Source organism: Pseudophryne corroboree, chromosome 3 (genome assembly GCF_028390025.1).
Source record: "Pseudophryne corroboree isolate aPseCor3 chromosome 3, aPseCor3.hap2, whole genome shotgun sequence".
NCBI lineage: Eukaryota > Metazoa > Chordata > Amphibia > Anura > Myobatrachidae > Pseudophryne > Pseudophryne corroboree.
In genome coordinates this window covers 805366417-805389714 of record NC_086446.1, presented here as the reverse complement: position 1 = coordinate 805389714, position 23298 = coordinate 805366417, and the positions used below count along the sequence as shown (strand labels likewise).

Here is a 23298-nt window from a genome sequence, read left to right as displayed (position 1 = left end):
GTTGTTTTAAAGGGGCAATCATTTACAAGGCGTGGTTATGAGTTGTAAATGATTGCCCCGTTAAGAAAAACGTCCGGGTTTGGCCAAAATCCTGCACGCCGGGTGAACTTGGACTATATTACATCTTACATTTGCATTGAATAGACGAGTCTAGAACCCAAACTGCTGCATGGCCAGGAAGCGTCCAGAGGTCGGGAGGACACAGGAGAAGAAGGAGGCGGGAGACACGGTTACACCATTATCACTTTATTACTGTCGCCCTGAGCAGAGTGATGCCGGTGAGGATTATGGACAATGGTTGAGAGTCTGAGGAACGCCGTCTCTCGTGATCGCATTACCGCAGAACTTGTACCTGGAATAAATACAGAGGGAGTGTAAATATCGATAGAGGGAACATTAATCTACTTATTATCCAGAGTTCTCCATTCTCTTCTCTGAGGGGCCTATTATCAACATATATTTGGGGTACAGCCCCCGTCCATTTTGGGGAAATATTACAGCAATTCAGCGTTCAGCTCCTGTAGATTTTTTTCTCAATTCCAGATGTTACCAAGATCCAGAATTAGATGGGGTCAGCCATTGTAGCCTATAGGCAATATGGTATCTGTTTGGCAGGTTAACCCTACTTAAGTCAACAGTCACTAGATCGACCACTATTGGTCAGCACTGACATGGTCGACATGGGTAAACTGTTGACACAGTAAAGGTCAACACATGAAAATGTCGACACGTCTTTAAAATAATAATAATAGATTTTTACTTTTTCATACTTTACCATCCACGTGGACTACGATTGGGAATAGTAACCTGTGCTGAGTGCAGCGGTAGCGCAGCGAGGCACCTTACTCTTCGCTCGCCATGCATGGGGACGCGGTTCACTAATTGGGGTTCCTGGTCATGCTACGGAAAAAATTACACCAAACACAGTTCAAAAATCCATGTCAACCTTTTCATGTGTTGACCTGTCCCGCGTTGACCATTTTCATGTGTCGACTATTTGTCCATGTCAATGTCGACCAATAGTGGTCAACCTTAAGATGGTCGACCATTCATACCAGGACCAGGCAATATATAGCAGGCAGAATGCGCAGTAGCACGCCTGGGCCGCGCCGGTGAAGGGAAGTGACTGCATTAGTGACGTCTCACACATTGTTGCAGCACCCGTCCTCCTGGGTGAACTTCATTTCTTACTGTCATGATAAATGGGCAATAAGACATTACAATGATTTGGTGTACTACCCAGTAATTGATAAATATGCCCCCTTAGCTCATACAATAGAGACTCCTCTTAAAGGTGAATTTGAGATAATGATGTATTATTTAACCCTGAACTCCCACTAGCAGAGCCGTGCGCTGCCCCCGAACATGTGATGTCTGGACATAGAGCCTGATTCAGCTTCAGTTGTAGAAATGCGGAAATCGCTATGCGCGATGACTTAGATTGCAATCGCACATTCTCGCAATCTAAGTCCAGGGGGGAGGTGATGTTGCATCATTTTATGGGCAGCGTTGTTGCCTTAAGGGGTCGCGTTCCGGATAACTGAGGCATGTCCAGACCTTTTTGTAGGGTGGGCCGCGGTGGCTGTGTGACATTACATGTAGCGGCTGTGAGCCAAAACATGGCGGCATGGCAACTGCCTATGCTGTTTAGCGATGCGCTCGCATTTTAGTGGGGAGTGAGGACCTTGCCTTGTGCTAGGCGACCACCGCGTGCTAGAGAAAGGAGTTGTAGTTGTGCGATTTCTCACAAAACTACAACTCATGCTGAATTAGGGCCGTAGTGCAGAGCTGCATGCTGCGATGTGCGTACCTGGCGGGTCCTTTGGACACTCCACGTGGCACTGAAGAATGGTGATTAGAATAAAAGTGTTTTTCGGGGCAGCAATTGAGGCCATGCGATTGCCTCTGTGGGCCTGCGGGTTGGGGCATAAGGGTAACAGGGCAAAACATTTACTTTCATGTTGGCTTTTGTATTATGTATTTCTGAAACATAATTTTATGTTATTATTATCTATTGGTTATAAGGCACCAGAAGGGTTCCTCAGCCTCGTACAATGGGAATAAAACTGACATTAGTTACATGAGTACAGACTAATACAAACAAGTGCAGAATCTTTCATGTATACATCCAGGGGAGGATTGGCCCTAGAGCTTATTGGGAAGGGGGAGGGGGGGGCAGCTACTCTGCCTACCTGGTATGTTATACCTTTAGTGCTGCCCATGTGAGGCCATTTTAAGCCCCCAATCCATGAAAATGATGCGGCAGCATGATCATTAGAGAGGTCTCTGGGAACTAGGTGCGGGTGCCATGTTCTGGAGACCTGGGCATGCGAGGTAGACTGTGGCACAATGGGGCCCGCACAGAGCCTGCGAATGGGCCCACACCTCTCTTAAACTGCTCCTGAAGATGGTGCTGCTCGCTGAAGCTTATAAAGGATAGGGTGGACAGGGTATGGAGAAGTGTACAGAGTAAGGGAAGGCATGAGCTGGAGAGGTTGGAGTAGGGGTACACGGCTAGAGTATAGAATAAGGGAAGGCATGAGCTGGAGAGGTTGGAGTAGGGGTATACGGCTAGAGTACAGAGTAAGGGAAGGCATGAGCTAGAGAGAGAGGAGTAGGGGTACACGGCTAGAGTACAGAGTTAGGGAAGGCATGAGAATTTAGTAATGGAAGGCAAGAGCTGGAGACCTTAACCCACTCCTCTCCTAAACCTCTCCTGAAGATGGCGCTGCTCGCTCAAGCTTATAAAGGATAGGGTGGACAGGATATGGAGAAGATTTCAGAGTAAGGGTAGACATGAGCTGGAGAGGTAGGAGTAGGGGTACACGGAAGAGTACAGAGTAAAAAAAGTCATGAGCTGGAGAGGTAGGAGTAGGGGTACATGGCCAGAGTACAAAGTAAGGGAAAGCATGTGCTGGAGATTTACGAGAAGGGTACACGGCTAGAGTACAGAGTAAGGGAAGGCATGAGCTGGAGAAGTGGGAGTAGGGGTATACGGCTTGAGTACATAGTACGGGAAGGCATGAGCTGGAGAGTTACGATTATGGGTACATGGCTAGAGTACAGAGTAAGAGAAGGCATGAGCTAGAGAGGTAGGGGTACACGGCTGGAGTACAGAGTAAGGGAAGGCATGAGCTGGAGAGTTACGGGTAGGGGTATACGGCTAGAGTACAGAGTAAGGAAAGGCATGAGCTGGAGAGGTAGGAGTAGGGGTACACGGCTAGAGTACAGAGTAAGGGAAGGCATGAGCTAGAGAGGTAGGGGTACACGGCTGGAGTACAGAGTAAGGGAAGGCTTGAGCTGGAGAGTTACGGGTAGGGGTATACGGCTAGAGTACAGAGTAAGGAAAGGCATGAGCTGGAGAGGTAGGAGTAGGGGTACACGGCTAGAGTACAGAGTAAGGGAAGGCATGAGCTGGAGAGGTAGGAGTAGGGGTACACGGCTAGAGTACAGAGTAAGGGAAGGCATGAGCTAGAGAGGTAGGGGTACACGGCTGGAGTACAGAGTAAGGGAAGGCATGAGCTGGAGAGGTAGATGTACACGGCTGGAGTACAGAGTAAGGGAAGGCATGAGCTGGAGAGTTACGGGTAGGGGTATACGGCTAGAGTACAGAGTAAGGGAAGGCATGAGCTGGAGAGGTAGGAGTAGGGGTACACGGCTAGAGTACAGAGTAAGGGAAGGCATGTGCTGGAGAGGTAGGAGTAGGGGTACACGGCTAGAGTACAAAATGAGTTATAAGAACACATCGGAGGGCTGGAAGTTTGAATGAAACGCTAATGAAATGAAGGACAGATTTCAACAGGTTAGGAGGGGGTATGTTCGGTAATGAGGCTGGAGGTATAGGGAGGAGGGGAGGCTGCAATCATTAGTAAAGTGAAGACGGCGTGAGGGAGTATGTGAGGTAATGAGGCTGGAGGTGTAAGGAGGAGGAAAGGTGGCAATCATTTGCAGAAAGAAGAGGGTAGAATGGAGCATGAGAGGTAATTATTATTATTATTATCCTTTATTTATATGGCGCCACAAGGGTTCCGCAGCGCCCGATTACAGAGTACAAATGCACATAAAAAATAGGAAAACAGTGACTTACAGTTGAATACAATATAGGACAAGTACAGGGCAGCTAAGCATAACTACACCAGTAAACATAGAGTAATGAGGCTGGAGGTGTACGGAGGGGGTGAGGTGGCAATCATTAGTAGAATGAAGAGGGTAGGAGGGAGCATGTGAGGTAATGAGATAATAAAGTAAAGAGGCATGGAATTTCCGTGTCCATGTGGGCTAGTTCCCCTCCCCTAACTCTTGCAAGACAACTAGGTGAAGAGGGTGTATGATACCTTTAGGAGTGTCCAGCAATCCAACATTGAGCTGGTTAAAAACTACAGGGGTCGGAGGGGGGGAGTGCAGCTGAGGGTATAACTATTACTCTCTCAGTAATATGCGTGTTCATTTTCACGGGATGTAGCTGCAGCTAGAAGTCACCCGATGAACTCACCTGTGTCATCTCCACAGCTGGATCCTAAATTTGTGTGTAACTTTAGGCTTCTGAATTATTATCTCCTTTTATTTTTGTTTGAGATTGTACTGTACTCTGTGTTTATTCTTAAAATATTCTTAATAATTTTTGTAACTTTTTGTAACTAAAACTCTGAAGTATTCTTGGAATTAAAATCTAAATTCTACTTCTTGATTCTGTGCTTCCTAAAACTCAAGACCTCGTGTGGCCCACGTCTACCTATTTTTTCTAAGTATTGCAGTGTGTTTGCAGGTAAAAGCAAAAGCGTACCTTGCACATAGCACTTAAATAATCTTTTGATTGTGGCAGCGAATGTGTTTATATAACCCCGTGTGTCCAAAGTGACCACCACGTCACAGGCGGCTATTCTCAGATTGGCCTTATCTGGAGAAGGGACCAGCAGGTCTGTGACAGGGAGTATGTGAGGTAATGAGGCTGGAGGTGTAGGGGGAGATGAGGCAAAATTGTATATTATATATTGAATCCCCAGCAATGCAGTAATCTGACACTTCATGAATGCCTGATGATACGTTGCAGATAGTATAACATGCAGACTGATAGGACACGTGGAGAAGCCTCATCTTCACTGTACACCTGAGGAGTGGTTCTGACCTCCTGACAGACAGAATTACAGGCATCTTCCATCTATGAGACGTATCTGAGTCATACATACACTGTTCCATTTCCGTCCTGTACGGTCACAGATTGCGCTCCCAGCTTTTGATTCAAGAGATTAGCTAATGTTGTCCAGATAAATGTAACGTTAGTGACAGGACCGGGAATTCTGGCATCAATGAACTTTGAGTATGTGCCACCTGCAATAATCCCGCTGTGGGAGTAAAGGGAGAAGAAAATGGTTCCTTTAAGTCACAAATACAGTATAAATACAAACAACATTGGGGTCTATTCATGAAGCAGTGAAAAGTATGGAGAAGTCAGCCAGTGGAGAAGTTGCCAATGGCAACCAATCAGCATTGAAAAAAACATTTATAATTTGTATACTATACAATTGTACGGAGCGGCTGATTGGTTCCCATGGGCAACTTCTCCACAGGCTCACTTCTCCACTCTTTTCACTTCTTCATCAATAGACCCCATAATACAGAAGGGACATAGGCCCTCATTCCGAGTTGTTCGCTCGTTATTTTTCATCGCATCGCAGCGATTTTCCGCAAACTGCGCATGTGCAATGTTCGCACTGCGGCTGCGACAAGTAAATTTGCTAAGAAGTTTGGTATTTTACTCACGGCATTACGAGGTTTTTTCTTCGTTCTGGTGATCGGAGTGTGATTGACAGGAAGTGGGTGTTTCTGGGCGGAAACTGGCCGTTTTATGGGTGTGTGTGAAAAAACGCTGCCGTTTCTGGGAAAACGCGGGAGTGGCTGGAGAAACGGGGGAGTGTCTGGCCGAACGCTGGGTGTGTTTGTGACGTCAAACCAGGAACGAAACTGACTGAACTGATTGCAGTGGCAGAGTAAGTCTCCAGCTACTCAGAAACTGCTTAGAAATTTCTATTCGCAATTTTGAGAATCTTTTGTTCGCAATTCTGCTAAGCTAAGATTCACTCCCAGTAGGCGGCGGCTTAGCGTGTGTAATGCTGCTAAAAGCAGCTTGCGAGCGAACAACTCGGAATGAGGGCCATAATACGGTGCACAGTGACAATGCAGACAGGCACCTGCGCACCCAATGCACCCGCGTGGAAGCAGTGTGGGGGAGCTAGACCCCCAACTGGCAGCTGCCAGATCACCCGCATCGCATTGCTGCGCCCCTGGACAGAGCCCCTTTCTGTGCTGTAGTAATAATATCACTGGACCCGGGCTCCGGACTCTTTCCCCAATGCTGGTCTCTCCCACTGTATGTGACAGTGCAGGGAGAGGACATCACACTGCAGCGCTGGTATATAGGGGACGTTCTCTTCCCATGAACTCTGCGGAATCTCCCCTGTGGGTGAGCGATCACATAGACTCTGCGGTTACAGTGTAGTCACTTGCTGCGCTCCTGGGTGTAACCCGCACATTAGCGGAATAGATTGCCGCATCCCTCCCAATGATCGCATGCATATCTGCATCTATTAACGCCGTATGCATGCGAAGGACAGATCTCCCCCGTAACAGCTGTCCCTTGTGATGTGGGGTCTTCTGGGTTTGTGACACGTGCGCCGCAGGGGACACTGGGAGAGATCTGATTGGATCGCTCTCAGTGCAATACACATTAAAGAAGCCCATAGGCTTCTACTGGGTAACGCCATCTGCAGGTGTCCTTACCTGCCGGGTCCAAGCTCTGGAATGGATCGCATTGTATCGCCTTCTGGAGCTCGGTGTATGTGGGAATGTGGCCAGATTTTCGTAGGTTTGATCAGAAAATGACCTTTCATGCCCCTGCCCATTGCCAGTCACAGTCACTACCCCAGGGCACCTGCGTTGGGATTACAGGGTTCCTGTAATAGCGCTCTGCAGTCGGTAGTGTCGCCCAGAACATCTCTAGGACGCTCCAGGTAGTATCTTCTTCCTGGTGCGGGGCCGGCGCAGGGCGGATAATCACCCTGTTACGGCGCGGATTCATGGACATTATGCTTGTAGGACGTTTGTATAACTCTGTGCTCAGCTGAAGAAAACTTCCTAATGTGGGAACACGCAGCAGAGGAGTAAGCTGGGTACACACCTACACAATCGCCGGGCCGTCCGCTGTATATGTGTGTGTGCGCTGTGCCGATGCCGGAGCGGTAGTCAATAAACCGCTTGTACCCGAACGCTTCTGCAACAGTCAGGACTGGGAGGTCGCATCTTGTGTCCCGATCCTCATACAGGAGCCGCTAAAACTCCTCCCCCCGCGCTACTGTCGCCGCTGCCTCACAGGGGTCACGGCTTAACACACACCGCTCGGCTGATCAGGAGCGTTTAACCCGATCAGCCGGGGGATCAAATGCATGTGGTTATACATAGACTTGGAAAGAGATAAATTGGAGAGAGATACAGTATCAGCCAATCAGCTCCTAACTCTCATTTTTCAGAAACAGACTGTGACATGACAGGAGTTGATTGGTCGGTACTTTATCTCTCTCCATTTTATCTCTTTTCAAGGCTTAGGGCCTAATTCAGTAAGGATTGCAAATTCTGCTAATTCTGCCATAGCTGGGCAAAGCCGCGTAGCATGCTGACCGGCGCCTCCCCCACTTCAACTTGTTAGCAGAGACTGCAGAAGCTTAGTTGCGCCCGCAGGAGTCCCGCCACCATGTTCTCGATCGTGGCGGCTGCATGCGACGTCATGCAGCCGCCATGATCACGCCCCCATTTGTCCGGCTCAGCCCCCTGTTCGCGCTGAACCGCCCCAGCAGCGCTACGTCTCCTCCCTGGAAACGTAGGGTTGCCTGCCCCGCAACTGACTCTGCCTGCTTGACAGGCAGAGGCGATTGTATTTTCTGCGCCCACATTTTTTCTCAAAATTTGCAGTTGGATTGCACACTGCGATCCAACCTGAATTAGGCGCTTAGTACATAGACCTCTTACTCACGGTCACCCGCTGACCGCAAGGTTCCCACCATTGGATACAATGGAGCGCCTATGCGCTACATTGTATCTCTGCCGTGCGCAGCCTGACTGACAGCTCAGAAGCGCACAGGCAATCAGGAGAGTGCCACGACGTGGCGCTCCCTGATTGGCTGAAGGGACTCTCTGTGACAGGAGTCACGGGGGGTCCCGGCAGTCGGGGAAAGGGGTCCCATGTGTAAAGATGGGACCCCATTCAGTGCGTGGTTCAGGGTTTTCGGTTTGTTTTTTTGCCAAGTACGTGGATTACAAACTCAGAAGAGGACCGATCTACACTGGATTTTTGTGAGTATAATTTTATTTTCAGGTAACCCATGGATTCTACTTGGAGAAGTGTAGCGACCCTTGTGTGAACATAGGTAAGTATGTGTGAATGTAGGTGTGCATGTATGTAATAAAGTTTTACTTTCAAGGTGTATGAGTTCTGTTTTTATTTGGGTATTTTTTTTGTAGTAGTACTACAGGTACCAGCGGGCCCGTTTTTCCACCACATGCTGGTACTTGTGGTTCTCCAAGTACCAGCTTGCGGGGGAGGCTTGCTGGGACTTGTAGTACTGCTACAAAAAACTATATTCTATTTTTTACACAAGGCTATCAGCCCCCCATCCGCAGCCCTTGGATGGGGGGGACAGCCTCGGGCTTCACCCCTGGCCCTTGGGTCCCTGGAGGGGGAGGGGGACCCCTTGATTTAAGGGGTTCCCACTCCTCCAGGGTACCCAGGCCAGGGGTGACTAGTTAGTGATTTAATGCCAGGGCCGCAGGGACCTAGATAAAAGTGTCCCCCGGCTGTGGCATTATCTCTCTGACTAGTGGAGCCCGGTGCTGGTTCCAAAAATATGGGGGACCCCTACACTTTTTGTCCCCCGTATTTTTGGCACCAGGCGCAGAGCCCGGTGTTGGTTGTTAAAATATGGGGGAACCCCTGTCAATTTTTTCCCCATATTTTTGCAACCAGGACCGTCTCAAAGAGCCCGAGGCTGGTTGTGCTTAGGAGGGGGGACCCCACGCAATTTTTTTCTTGTTTTTTAACACTTTAATATTTTTAAAAGGTGCACAATGAAGCCCTGCATGGATCTCACAGATCCGGCCGGGATTCCTTGTGTTTTGTCAGGCAGTGTTTTACTCATCACTCCCGTAAAACACTGCCTGACATTACGAATCACATCGACATCGGAAAAAACGAATGGGCAAAACTCGGCAGCTTAGTGAATGATCGTATCTGGATTCTAAAAGTTGCAGTAAAATGCAACCGATACCATTCGAGTTCAAACACCCTTAAAAACGGCAAAAACACGAATCTTTGTAAATATACCTCCAGGTGTGTACTGTCTGCTGGGGGCTATTCGGGGGAGGGGGGGGGGGAGTAATGTAATGTGCTACTGTGTGTAATATGGGGGGGGTAGTGTAATGTGCTACTGTGTGTAATATGGGGGGGAGGGGTAGTGTAATGTGCTGCTGTGTGTAATATGGGGGGGAGGGGCAGTGTCATGTGCTGCTGTGTGTAATATGGGGGGTAGTGTAATGTGCTGCTGTGTGTAATATGGTGGGGTAGTGTAATGTGCTACTGTGTGTAATATGGGGGGTGTAATGTAATGTGCCACTGAGTGTAATATGGGGGGGTAGTATAATGTGCTACTGTGTGTAATATAGGGGGGGGGGTAGTGTAATGTGCTGCTGTGTGTAATATGGGGGTGTGTAATGTCAAAGTCAGAAAAATATCATGCTACACGATGCCATATATTCACCTCATGCGCGTGCCTGCTGCACGTGCACATTCTCTCCCGTGCGTGCGGATACTCGCAGCCGTGTGATGGCGCCTCGGCCATGCGCTCGAGCGCGTGGTATGTGCATTTACGGTAGAGTTTGTGTGCGTCTAGCGGGCGACTCAATCGTTAAATAATAAAACCAAATAGTATGTTTTATAGATAATGTTCCCCTTAATAATGACTGTAAGTTTGTTTAATGTAAATGGTCGCTGGACAGAGGAATTCCTCTTTGTATGGTACGAAGGGTCAGACAGGGTTTGAACAGCTGTGTCTGGTACCTAACTAAAGAACATTTTATTAGAAACAATCCGGTGCTGGTTAGGTAAAGATTAATCACTCCTGCGTATAGATATGGCCATTATTATTTTCTGGACATTTACTATATTTGCGATTCATTACCCATGCGGCGGGAATCTTCAGATTTCCTCCCACCTGAGCAGTTTGATATAGTCGCAGCCCACCTGTTCAAACTAACCTATGACCTTTCGTTATGATGCGAGGAGACATTCCTGTGTCCAATGAACAATGAGATTATAGGTCCCTTTGTAGTATACTGTACGCAGTGTATATAAGATCAGCCAGCCTGGGCAGCTCTCTTACTCTCCACAAACGGTTTTCATCTTGACTAACTCGGAGCTGGTACCAGAAAGCTGTGCAGCGATCATTCCCAGTGTGTGTAAGTAATTCTCTGCAAACCAACTTATTCTGTTTGTATTGGCCATTCCCTCTCTCTCTGTTATAGTATAAGTTTGTGACGCTATTGTGTATTTCTGTCTAGATATTCTGTTAGAATTATATGTTAGCTTGTAGTGTATGACTTGTAACTGTTTCCCCTTTTCAATATAACTGAAAGCTTGTTAGTAAAGGTGTTGGAACCTTAGCAAGGTATCGTGTGTTTATTATATTGCAGAAGGTAATAGGAGCGTCTCGATCGCTCAAGCAGCTTTAGCATAAACAAGGTTAAGCAGCGTTATATCGCTACAGTATTTCAGTACAAGGTTTACAGCATAAGAGTATCGTTTCTGTGTGTTACATTCAAGGTTTACTGATTGTCATCCTGTGAGCGTCTGCGCCGCTCGTGATCTCCTCGTGGTCTCGAGCGTCCGCTACGCTTGTAGCGTAGCATTACGGTAGTCAACCGCCTATAGCGTGCTCGACACCACGCATTAAGCTGTGAACGAGCGTGTCGCATGTGCGTCTCGATCACGGCTGAGCGTATGCTATGCTAAGTGCGTACCCTTACGGTACCCCATACGCCAATTGCGTACTGTGTCTCTTACCCATTATTGTGAATGTTATAAGATAAATAGTTAGCTTTATCAATTGGCGGCTCGTCCGTCCTCCACATATCCGCACTAGCGAACACAGACTTTATCTGTCAGCAAGGGCGGGAAGGCAGTATCCCTTCGTATCGGGATACAGTAGTGCTGGCTAGATAAGCGTCTGTTTCGCTACGTTGAAGGAGTGCTGGTGGAATCCGGAACCGGAGGTAAGAACAATACGCTAGTGTCTTTTAAAACTGTTTATTTCTGTTTTGCGTACACACGCACGCACACACCTGTATTTCTTTTCATTTGTGTATTTTCACATATCACTTTCCTGGTTGCCATTTCACAATTGATAATGTGCTGAGAAAGATTTGTTGCTATTGGTAGTTAAAGAGTAAAGATAATACGTTAAGGAGTAATTTGTAACACACGCGCACGGCTTGCCTAAGATACAAGGAAGTTTGGTGTGGTGTTCAGTAGATGATTACAGTTAAAGATCATCTACATTGATATAAAACGTGTTAATTGTATTTCTGTGGATATACCTGGCTGGCGTACATGTGTCTCTAACAAAGGGCAGGACTAGTGTACGCGACGCAAGGGCCAACGCACGGAGCGTATATTACGCAACGGAGCGTCTGGGTATGCCCACATAATACAAATCACACGATAGTATTGTTTTAGTTAGGCGATAAGGAGGCAACGCGATAATAGCGCAAATCGATCTCAGTGTCCAAAATTTTAAGCTAATAGATCCTTCTCTAGTTGTAACTCCTCGGGATTAGCCTGTGATACTGAATGAAAGGGATTTCTGCGCAGAAACGAAAGTAAAGAGTATATGAGGTGAAAGAGTGTGTATACATATATATGTTTCTAATTTTTGGGGTTGAACCAAAGGAAATCATCGAGTTCTCGTGAAGGTACATACGTGTAAGTGACTGCATGGTGGCTTGGGAGGCATCCCTTGTTAAACATTTAAAAAAGAGCATTAGAGTATAGCGGACCAGGAGGTCTACTGTAGCACAGACCAGGAGGTCCAGACAGACCAGGAGGTCCAGGTACAGCAGACTAAGAAGTCCGCTATAGATAAAGAGTAAAAGAGCACAACACCAGAAAGGGTTGGTGCGGTACCCATATAGGCCATTAAGCTCAGGCTGAAGGAATTCGCAGCCGCAATTTTCGATTCCACTGGTCGCTCCGCACATAAGATTAGTTGCTTATGTGCAGAACGATTGTACCGCACGTAATTGTGTGCATTAGTTAGTAACTTGACCCAGTACCATTTGCGTACGCTAGAGGGGTCATAAACGCTATTTGTACATTCTAACGTGATTTGTGTAATTTTTTTATTTTAAGGGAAGTTCGCTGGTCACTTGGGAACTATCCAACAACCAATAGTTACTGGAAAGGGTTAAGTGCTATTCGGATCACACCCACATGTTCCAGTAAATAGAGGTTCAGGTCGCAGGGGCCCTAGGTCGAGTACGCCAGCGCTAGAGCAGTGTGTGGGCGTATTGGTCGACGTGGGCGAGTGAGTGGAGTACTCGGTAAACTTTCGCCGCCGGCCTACCCCGGACATCTTGGTTTTTGTAAGGGTTCGCTGAAGACCCTGATTTGAAGGTCAGAGGTAGTGAAAGCAACACCTGCAAAGATGGGGGCCAGTTGTTCAGGTAGGGGGCGATCAACCTCGGTTCGGGTTGATTTAGTAAACCGACCAATCGGGTCGGCAAGGTATGTAATGTGTGAGAAATACGGTTCACACACAGAAGTTTTGTGCGATGAATGGGAAAGAATGACTGTGCACGATGGGGAAAAGTTCCCACGGGTAGGCAGTTTTAGTCCCGAGGTGTTACAGAATCTAAGGAGAAGGATATGTCTCATTAAATCTGCAAAGAGACGAATCAAACATTATGATTATTTACAGTTATGGCAACAGGAAGGTGAAATACAAAGAGAATTGGCTCAAGCGGGTGGATCTAACCCTATCAGAAAACTGATAGCCACCGCGCCACCACCACCATACATAACGGGAGAGAAGGTGGTTGCAGAGAATGGCACACTGGTGAATGATAAACATGCACTTAGTAACTGTATAAATGTTAAGACTAATGTAACCAAGATTGTTGATGCTAATGTTAACCCGTGCAAGCTGTACCCTGTTTTAAACTTTCCCCAGGATTGTGACCAAGAGGATGAACCAACAACAATATCGGCACTCTCTCTAGCAGCCACCATAGCAGAAACAACAGTGGGCACGGCCCAACCCGTAAGATTAGTATCAAAGGCCCCTAGTGGAGGGACAAGTGAGATCGTATCAACTGGTAAGTACGGCACCATACAATATGCTGAAACCATTTCACCACATGCTGTAGAATCTACTCAGAATGATGTTACTGGACTTAATCCCGTTAGGGTAATTGCAGTGCCAAATGGGAAAACTGACACTTCAGGAGTCACTCCTCTCAGACACATTGCCATGCACTGCCCCTTTTCCCGAATGGAATTAAGATCAATGGTGTCTGAATTCCCTGATCCTAGGAAGATCTAGTTGCAAGCCAGGAATACATTAGAGAGCTAGGAAATACTGTGGAGCCCAATAACAAAGACTGGCAGATATTGCTGAGGGCATGTTTACCCTCCAATGTCGACTCAGCAAAATTTTTAGCTGACTGTAAATTAGATGAGGATGTACCCCTTACGGATGTGTACAACCAAGATAATGTAAAGAGAATACATTTACAGTTAAAAGAGTATTTTCCAGCTGTTGTCAAATGGAACAAAATTTTCTCCATCAAACAGAAATAGGGAAAAACAGCAGCTGATTATTTTCATCGGGCACTACAGGATATGGCTAAGTATACAGGCATAGAAGACATTAAGACAAATGTGAATCATAGAGAAGTAGCAGTATCTGTGTTAATGGATGGTTTAAAGGAAGTATTGAGGACGAGGGTACAGACCACCCAACCATGTTGGCGAGGTCTGTCGGTGGCTACTTTGAGAGAGGCCGCTATTGATCATGATCGGAATATCACCAGACACAGGGAGTCGCAGAGTGATAAGTTAATGGCCGTAAGTATACAGGCCCTGACCACAAGGCCACCTCAGTATAAATCTCAGACCCCTGTGGGTAAGTCAAATGTGGTAACTTGTTATTACTGTCATAGAGAGGGACACTATGCACGAGACTGTAGATCAAAGAATGCACAAAAATCATATCAACCCCCTAGACAACGACATGACACACGAAATTGGGATCAAGGACCGCAGAGACGGAGTTATGAGCCACACGCAGGGGAAACAAAAAGGTATCCCCCAAAAAGAGACTGGCAAGTCACTGATAGATCCCATTTACCCCCCTCACAGGTAATAGCTGCCAGCGCAATGCAGGGAGGCCACCACGCACCATAGGGGCGAGGCCACACCTGTAATCTGCAGCCAGTGAAATTAATTGTGAACCTTGGAAGTGAACCCGAGGTCACAATTGATGTAGCTGGTAAATCTCTAAATTTCCTTGTAGATACGGGGGCGGCCAAGTCAGTGATAAATTCGACTGTGGGCATGAGAACCACTGGTAAAACAATTCAGCCATGGGAGTAACAGGAGTAGTACAGCACTACCCTTTAAGCAAACCTGCAGAGATTACGATAGGGCCTTTGCATACCAAGCATTCTTTCCTGCTGGCTGCATCGGCCCCGACTAATCTCCTAGGGAGAGATTTACTGTGCAAAATGGGATGCGTCATATACTGTACTCCTGAAGGTGTGTTCTTGGATATACCCAAAAACCACGCTCAGGAAGCGCAGGATATGCTAGACTCCCCAACAAGATTAATGTCACACACTGTTGTTGTAAATAGGTGTCCGTCCAAGGTAGAGGAAATGATTTCCCAGATACCGGAATCACTTTGGACCAAGGATGGACAAGACACTGGATTGATGGCAAACGTAGCCCCAGTAGTTGTGCAAGTAAAAGATGGTAGGATAGCTCCAAAGATCCCACAATATCCTCTGAAGCCAGAGGTGGAGTTAGGAGTTTTCCCTGTAATAGAGCGCTTGCTACAACAGGGCATTCTGGTAAGGACGTCCAGCACTGCAAATAGTCCCATCTTCCCTGTTAAAAAGAGTGGGGGGAGGGGTTACCGATTAGTGCAGGATCTAAGAGGGATCAACAAAATAGTTGAGAGTCAATTCCCCGTAGTACCAAATCCAGCTGTCATCCTTATGCAAATCCCTCCCACTGCCAAATTTTTCACTGTGATTGACCTCTGCTCCGCTTTCTTCTCGGTACCTCTGCACCCTGACAGTCAATACTTATTCGCATTCACATACAGAGGAGTTCAGTACACTTGGACTCGATTACCACAAGGTTTCATAGACAGTCCAAGTATTTTCTCACAAGCTCTGCATGATTGTTTACAGTCTTTCCAACCAGAGAGTGGATCAATATTGATACAGTACGTGGACGATTTACTACTGTGTTCAGATTTACTGGAAGCATCCCTGAGAGATACGAAACAGCTCCTGTTTCATCTTTCAGACACAGGACACAAGGTTTCCAAAGACAAGTTACAATTATGCCAGACCCGTGTGAAGTATTTGGGACACTGTCTAACACAAGGACTGAGACACCTTACCGCTGATAGAATTCAAGCAATTCGTGACATGACCCTGCCACAAACCCAGCAACAGATTAGAACGTTTTTAGGAATGTGTGGGTATTGCCGTAACTGGATCCCAGGTTTTTCCATTCTGGCCTTACCTTTGCAGGAGATGGTCTCATCAAGCAAACCTGATCGGATTTCGCACACAGACGAATCTGAAATGGCATTTGAGAGACTTAAACAGTGCCTAACGCAGGCACCAGCATTAGGTATGCCAGACTATGGGAAACCCTTTGAGCTGTACGGAACAGAGAGTGCTGGGTGCGCAGCAGGTGTCTTAACCCAGAAGCATGGTGATGCCAGCAGGCCGGTAGCCTACTATAGCGCTCAGCTAGATACGGTAGCGCGATCCCTCCCCACATGCTTGCGAAGTGTTGCAGCAATAGCATTGCTAGTCACAAAAAGCGAAGATGTAGTGCTAGGACACAACCTCACAATTCATACACCACATGCAGTGTCAGCCTTACTGAATTCTGCCCAAACCAGACACGTCTCATCAGCGCGGTTTACAAGATGGGAATTGGCATTGATGGCCCCCGTAAACATCACCATAAGGAGATGCAGTGCATTAAATCCTGCAACGTATCTCCCAGGTGTGCCTGGACAGGCACAAAGGGTGGAGGATGAGAGTGATGGCGAAGGAGGATTTAATACAGGGGATGACACGCATGATTGTATGAAATATTTGACCCAAAATTTCACTGCAAGGCCTGACATCAGTGACAACCCACTGGAAGATGTAGATTTTACTTTCTACACTGACGGTAGTTGTCACAGACAGACGGACTCGGGAGACTTGTGTACTGGATACGCAGTCGTAGATGACCAAGGTACCATAGAAGCAGAACCGCTAGGCCCACCACACTCAGCACAAGTTGCTGAACTGGTTGCCCTAACCAGAGCATGTGAATTGGTTAAGGGCAAGTCAGCCAATATTTACACAGATTCTAGGTACGCCTTCGGAGTAGTCCATGATTTCGGAGCCTTATGGCGCCTCAGAAATTTCATGACGGCAGCTGGCACACCCGTAGCGCATGCAGCCCATATCAAAAGACTTCTAACAGCAATACAGGAACCCGACAGAGTGGCTGTTATCAAGTGTAAAGCTCACACATATAGCCAAGACCCGGTATCACTTGGTAACAGCCGAGCAGATGAAGCTGCTAAATCAGCAGCTAGTAACCCCATACAAACAGATAGTACATGACTGATGGTATTTAATACTGTAAACACACAGAAATTGTGTGAAATGCAAAATTTGTGTTCCCCGCAGGAAAAGGCAGTTTGGAGGTCAAAAGGATATGGCCAGGAGTCCTCAGGACTCTGGACAGATGGACATGGTAAACCAGTGGCACCCAGAGCATACCTTCCAAGTCTAGCGGAAGCAGCACACGGGTTGACTCATCTAGGCAAAGAAGGAATGTGTAAGCTAGTAAGAGCTTATTGGTGCGCCCCAGGGTTTTCTTCCCATGCGGGTAAAAGAGCGATGACATGTCTCACCTGCTTGAGGAAGAATATCGGAAAGGCAATACCGACAGAGCCATCCCATATCCCTCCGACAGATGGCCCTTTCCAGGTAATACAGATTGATTTCATACAATTGCCACCTTGTAGAAATTTAAAGTATGTTTTGGTCTGTATTGATGTGTTCTCAAATTGGGTTGAAGCATTTCCCGCGGCCACAAATACCGCTGTATTTACTGCAAAGAAAATTGTGCAGGAATTTGTGTGTAGGTACGGCATCCCTAGAATAATTGAAAGTGATAGGGGTACCCATTTCACAGGTGAAGTATTTCAAACAATGTGTAAGTTGATGGGAAATAATAGTAGCATACTCCGTACCGCCCCCAGGCGAGCGCGAAGGTGGAAAGAGTAAACAGCACTATTAAAAATAAATTGAGCAAGGTACAGTAATGACTGAAACAGGACTGTTATGGCCTGAAGCTTTGCCAATCGTACTATACAGCATCAGAACCACTCCCAGGTCCCCTCTTAATCTGTCTCCTTTTGAAATTCTGTTTGGTCGACAACCCCATGTTATGATTAACCCCCAGGATGATTTGAAATGTAACAATGAAGTAACCGTAAAGTACTTGGTTAAGATGAGTAAACAATTGAGGAATCAGAATGATAATCTAAAGTTGGTGATTCCTGATTTGCCAGACAGTAATTGTCATGACATTGAACCTGGGGATTATGTAATGATACGGAATTTTCTACGCTCAGGTTGCCTTATTGACAGATGGGAAGGACCATATCAAGTCTTATTGACCAGCACAACTGCTTTGAAGGTTGCTGAGAGAGAGACTTGGGTCCATTCGTCTCATTGTAAAAAGGTCACTGACCCAGAGAGGTCCCGTGATAAAGAACAGACGGTAGAGGTTGTATCACTAGAGTGTCTGTTCAGGGAGGATTGAGACGACACCTGAGCGCTGAGAATAACAAGACCGGAAGCTTGTCGAGCCAGATTTCTTTTTCCCATTTGTTATTTTCTCCAGTTCCCACCCCCTCCTATTTCCTTTCCCCCTTCTTATTTTTCTCCTTTTACTCCTCAAAGATGGACTTGCCCCAAGAGACTGTGATCCGGATTTTCCTGTTGACCATGATGTTGACCAGAGCAGTCTGTTTCGGTGAGAGTACCATGGAGGTCGAGAAAGGATCAGGAATGGGTTCTGATGACCAGGATGCAGGCGTAGATTTCCAAGAACAACATAATCTCCGAGTAAAGGCGAGTATCAGAAAACGATCTGGTAGCATTGACAATAGAAGGAATTGTGAAGGATTGTTAGCTGAAGAGAACTGCATCTGTAGGCATTGTGACAATATAGTTGAGGATGGGTGCATAAAGAAATGTCAGTCCAGTTTTAATGTCCACATGGACCGGCATCCATTGAGTGGCTATCACTCCTTAGTGGGTAAAGTGTTAAATCAGACAGACTGTTGGGTATGCTCTCAAGTACCTCAAGGCCATAGCAAATCAGGACTAGTACCATTCCCATTAACTGTAGGAGAGGTACTTGAGCTAAGTGGTGGGAGGCCGGTGGACAAGAGGTTTAATATCTCTAGTCCTCCTAGTTTGAAGCTCCACCAATATCATGTGGATAGGTCTTTAGTATGCTTTAACATTTCCAATCCCCGAAAGCCGGGAAATTGGAAAGTGTCATGGAGTAATCAAACCATGACCTTTTCATACAGACCCGACAGAATGCCCATAGACACAGAACTTATACGCCAGATAGCCGACCATGGGAAATTTTTCCGGTATAGGTACAGCTTAGGAAGTAGGACCATGCGAGTTGGAGAGGTATCACCAGGATACTGTGCACAGATCGTACAAACTGATACGTGTACTAAACAGATGGGAGAATTAGGGTTAGGAGATTTCACATGGAAAATTTGTAACATGATAATGTCATACTCCGTCCCATACGTTCTCCCCGATGATGCATATTTCATATGCGGGAGGAAGGCGTATAAGTGGCTTGCCCCAAACTCAGAGGGATTGTGCTATATTGGAAAAGTACTGCCTGAAGTAATGACTGTAACCCATAACAAAATGAAAGATATTCACCGCAGTGCCCAAGCTCCTTATACTCACACTCATTACGAGCACGTCGTTAAACGGCACCTGATAGAGAGAACAGAGCATCCGGCCTCTGACCTGATCCATGAATCCACCGGGATTCAATTCCTAATCGCGTTAGATATCACTCGTACCGCCAGAGGAGTGATAAATTATAAATATATATCTGCGCTTGCAAATTTATTAGACAATATCACCGAAATGTATGACGACACATTCAGGTACACTGGGAAAGAGTTACAAGCCTACAAAACAGAACTGGTTCAGCATAGGATGATTCTCAATTATCTCACGGCTGTGACAGGCGGGTATTGTGTTACCCTGGCAACTCAATATGGAATCAAGTGCTGCACGTACATTACAAACAGCACGGAGGACCCAGCCGAGGTCATAGACCAAAAGATGGATGACATTTTACAATTAAAATGGGAGTTTCAAAGGAAACACAATCTCACACTCGCTGCTGTGGGTAATGAGCTGACCAGTTGGGTGTCATGGTTGAACCCACGAAATTGGTTCTCGGGCTTAGGAGAATGGGCCCAAGGTATTATTATGGATGTAGGGAAATTTCTTTTGTGTATTCTGGGAGTCACCATATTGGTTGGCCTGTTATTTAGATGCGTTCGGGTTTTAGCGAAGCGTAAAAGTAATACCAGGATGATGAGTCTAAGGAGCGAGGACACTGTACTAACAACAACTAATTTGATGTATGACCCAACGATAGAGACAATGTTGTGATGAAAATGTGATTCCACGGTCCGTTTCTTTCACCCGTTTCTCCTTTGTTTTCCTCCAAGGTACAAAGACATCCGCTTGGAAGAAGAATTTGACAACCTCTTTTATACAGACCACTGATGGACAATGCCATAGACCCCCATTTTCCCTAGTGACTTTAACTTTCACGATAGCCCAAAACTTTAAAGATTGTAAGTCTATGGACATTGAGAAAGCTTTTTGCTCACCACATATAGCAAAAGCATCGGGAGACTACAGTCAACATGTACATCGAGACAAGACACAAGACAAGACCTCAATCGGCAAATGTATATTAAACTCACATAGTTTATGACTGCATTTACCATAACTGCTTCTTATCTTCATTTCTATAACCTTCAGGTAATGACACACATAGTCAATAGGGAATATAGGCACAGATATCAGCACTCACATATCCCCCCAATCATGTATCATCAACTAAAATGTGCTCCCCCATTTTGTTACAGCTAAAAGCCGAAAAGAGCTCGGTAAAGTTTGACAGCCCATCCACAGACCCGTAATACGGGATAAGAAGGAATTCAAATGTATACTTCGCAATACCTCGAAGCTTGATCTAAAACACGTATGGCACGATGATACATGACCCCTCAAACATGGATTCATACACACATGCTTCTACTATCTCACTAGGTCATACTTTTTTTCCCACCTGATCCTCTTCTCCCTTACTTAATCATAGAAATGTATTTATACATGACATATATTTTTCTCTTTTTGAACTGTTTTAGGAAGTGGCAGTTATTGATGACTGCCAAAGGGTGGACTGTCAAAGTCTGAAAAATATCATGCTACACGTTGCCATATATTCACCTCATGCGAGTGCCTGCTGCACGTGCACATTCTCTCCCGTGCGTGCGGATACTCGCAGCTGCGTGATGGCGCCTCGGCCATGCCCTCGAGCACGTGGTATGTGCATTTACGGTAGAGATTGTGTGCGTCTAGCGGGCGACTCAATCGTTAAATAATAAAACCAAATAGTATGTTTTATAGATAATGTTCCCCTTAATAATGACTGTAAGTTTGTTTAATGTAAATGGTCGCTGGACAGAGGAATTCCTCTTTGTATGGTACGAAGGGTCAGACAGGGTTTGAACAGCTGTGTCTGGTACCTAACTAAAGAACATTTTATTAGAAACAATCCGGTGCTGGTTAGGTAAAGATTAATCGCTCCTGCGTATAGATATGGCCATTATTATTTTCTGGACATTTACTATATTTGCGATTCATTACCCATGCGGCGGGAATCTTCAGATTCCCTCCCACCTGAGCAGTTTGATATAGTCGCAGCCCACCTGTTCAAACTAACCTGTGACCTTTTGTTATGATGCGAGGAGACATTCCTGTGTCCAATGAACAATGAGATTATAGGTCCCTTTGTAGTATACTGTACTCAGTGTATATAAGATCAGCCAGCCTGGGCAGCTCTCTTACTCTCCACAAACGGTTTTCATCTTGACTAACTCGGAGCTGGTACCAGAAAGCTGTGCAGCGATCATTCCCAGTGTGTGTAAGTAATTCTCTGCAAACCAACTTATTCTGTTTGTATTGGCCATTCCCTCTCTCTCTGTTATAGTATAAGTTTGTGACGCTATTGTGTATTTCTGTCTAGATATTCTGTTAGAATGATATGTTAGCTTGTAGTGTATGACTTGTAACTGTTTCCCCTTTTCAATATAACTGAAAGCTTGTTAGTAAAGGTGTTGGAACCTTAGCAAGGTATCGTGTGTTTATTATATTGCAGAAGGTAATAGGAGCGTCTCGATCGCTCAAGCAGCTTTAGCATAAACAAGGTTAAGCAGCGTTATATCGCTACAGTATTTCAGTACAAGATTTACAGCATAAGAGTATCCTTTCTGTGTGTTACATTCAAGGTTTACTGATTGTCATCCTGTGAGCGTCTGCGCCGCTCGTGATCTCCTCGTGGTCTCGAGCGTCTGCTACGCTTGTAGCGTAGCATTACGGTAGTCAACCGCCTATAGCGTGCTCGACACCACGCATTAAGCTGTGAACGAGCGTGTCGCATGTGCGTCTCGATCACGGCTGAGCGTATGCTACGCTAAGTGCGAACCCTTACGGTACCCCATACGCCAATTGCGTACTGTGTCTCTTACCCATTATTGTGAATGTTATAAGATAAATAGTTAGCTTTATCAGTAATGTAATGTGCCACTGTGTGTAATATGGGGGTGATGGGTAGTGTAAGGTGCTGCTGTGTGTAATATGGGGGAGGGGTAGTGTAATGTGCTGCTGTGTGTAATATGGGGGGGAGGGGTAGTGTAATGTGCTGCTGTGTGTAATATGGAGGGATGTAATGTAATGTGCTGCTGTGTGTAATATGAGGGGGGTGTAATGTAATGTGCTACTGTGTGTAATATGGGGGTGTAATGTAATGTGCCACTGTGTGTAATATGAGGGGGGTGTAATGTAATGTGCTACTGTGTGTAATATGGGGGGTGTAATGTAATGTGCTACTGTGTGTAATATGGGGGGTGTAGTGTAATGTGCTACTGTGTGTAATATGGGGGGTGTAATGTGCTGCTGTGTGCAATATGGGGGGTGTAATGTAATGTGCTGCTGTGTGTAATATGGGGGGGTGTAATGTAATGTGCTACTGTGTGTAATATGTGGGGTGTAATGTAATGTGCTACTGTGTGTAATATGGGGGGGTGTAATGTAATGTGCCACTGTGTGTAATATGGGGGGGGTGTAATGTAATGTGCTGCTGTGTGTAATATGGGGGGGTGTAATGTAATGTGCCACTGTGTGTAATATGGGGGGGTGTAATGTAATGTGCTACTGTGTGTAATATAAGGGGGTGTAATGTGCTACTGTGTGTAATATGGGGGGGTGAATTGTAATGTGCTGCTGTGTGTAATATGGGGGGGTGTAATGTAATGTGCTACTGTGTGTAATATGGGGGTATAATGTAATGTGCTGCTGTGTGTAATATGGAGGGGTGTTATGTAATATGCTGATGTGTGTAATATAGGGGGGTGTGATGTAATGTGCTGCTGTGTGTAATATGGGGGTGTAATGTAATGTGCTGCTGTGTGTAATATGGAGGGGTGTAATGTAATCTGCCACTGTGTGTAATATGTGGGGTGCAATGTAATGTGCTACTGTGTGTAATATGGGGGGGTGTAATGTAATGTGCTGCTGTGTGTAATATGGGGGGGTGTAATG

General features: G+C 46.1%; 1 protein-coding gene across 1 annotated transcript in view; it reads right to left on the bottom strand.

The window, feature by feature from the left end:
• Positions 1-239: 239 nt before the first annotated feature.
• LOC135056919 (pancreatic triacylglycerol lipase-like) overlaps positions 240-23298 on the bottom strand; it is a 224254-nt gene continuing 201195 nt past the window's right edge. The window contains exons 8-9 of the mRNA XM_063962696.1: positions 5187-5342; positions 240-352 (exon numbers count right to left, since the gene is read on the bottom strand). Coding sequence (XP_063818766.1) covers positions 286-352; positions 5187-5342 — 223 coding nt within the window. The 3' untranslated portion in view covers positions 240-285. The remainder of the gene's footprint in view (positions 353-5186; positions 5343-23298) is intronic.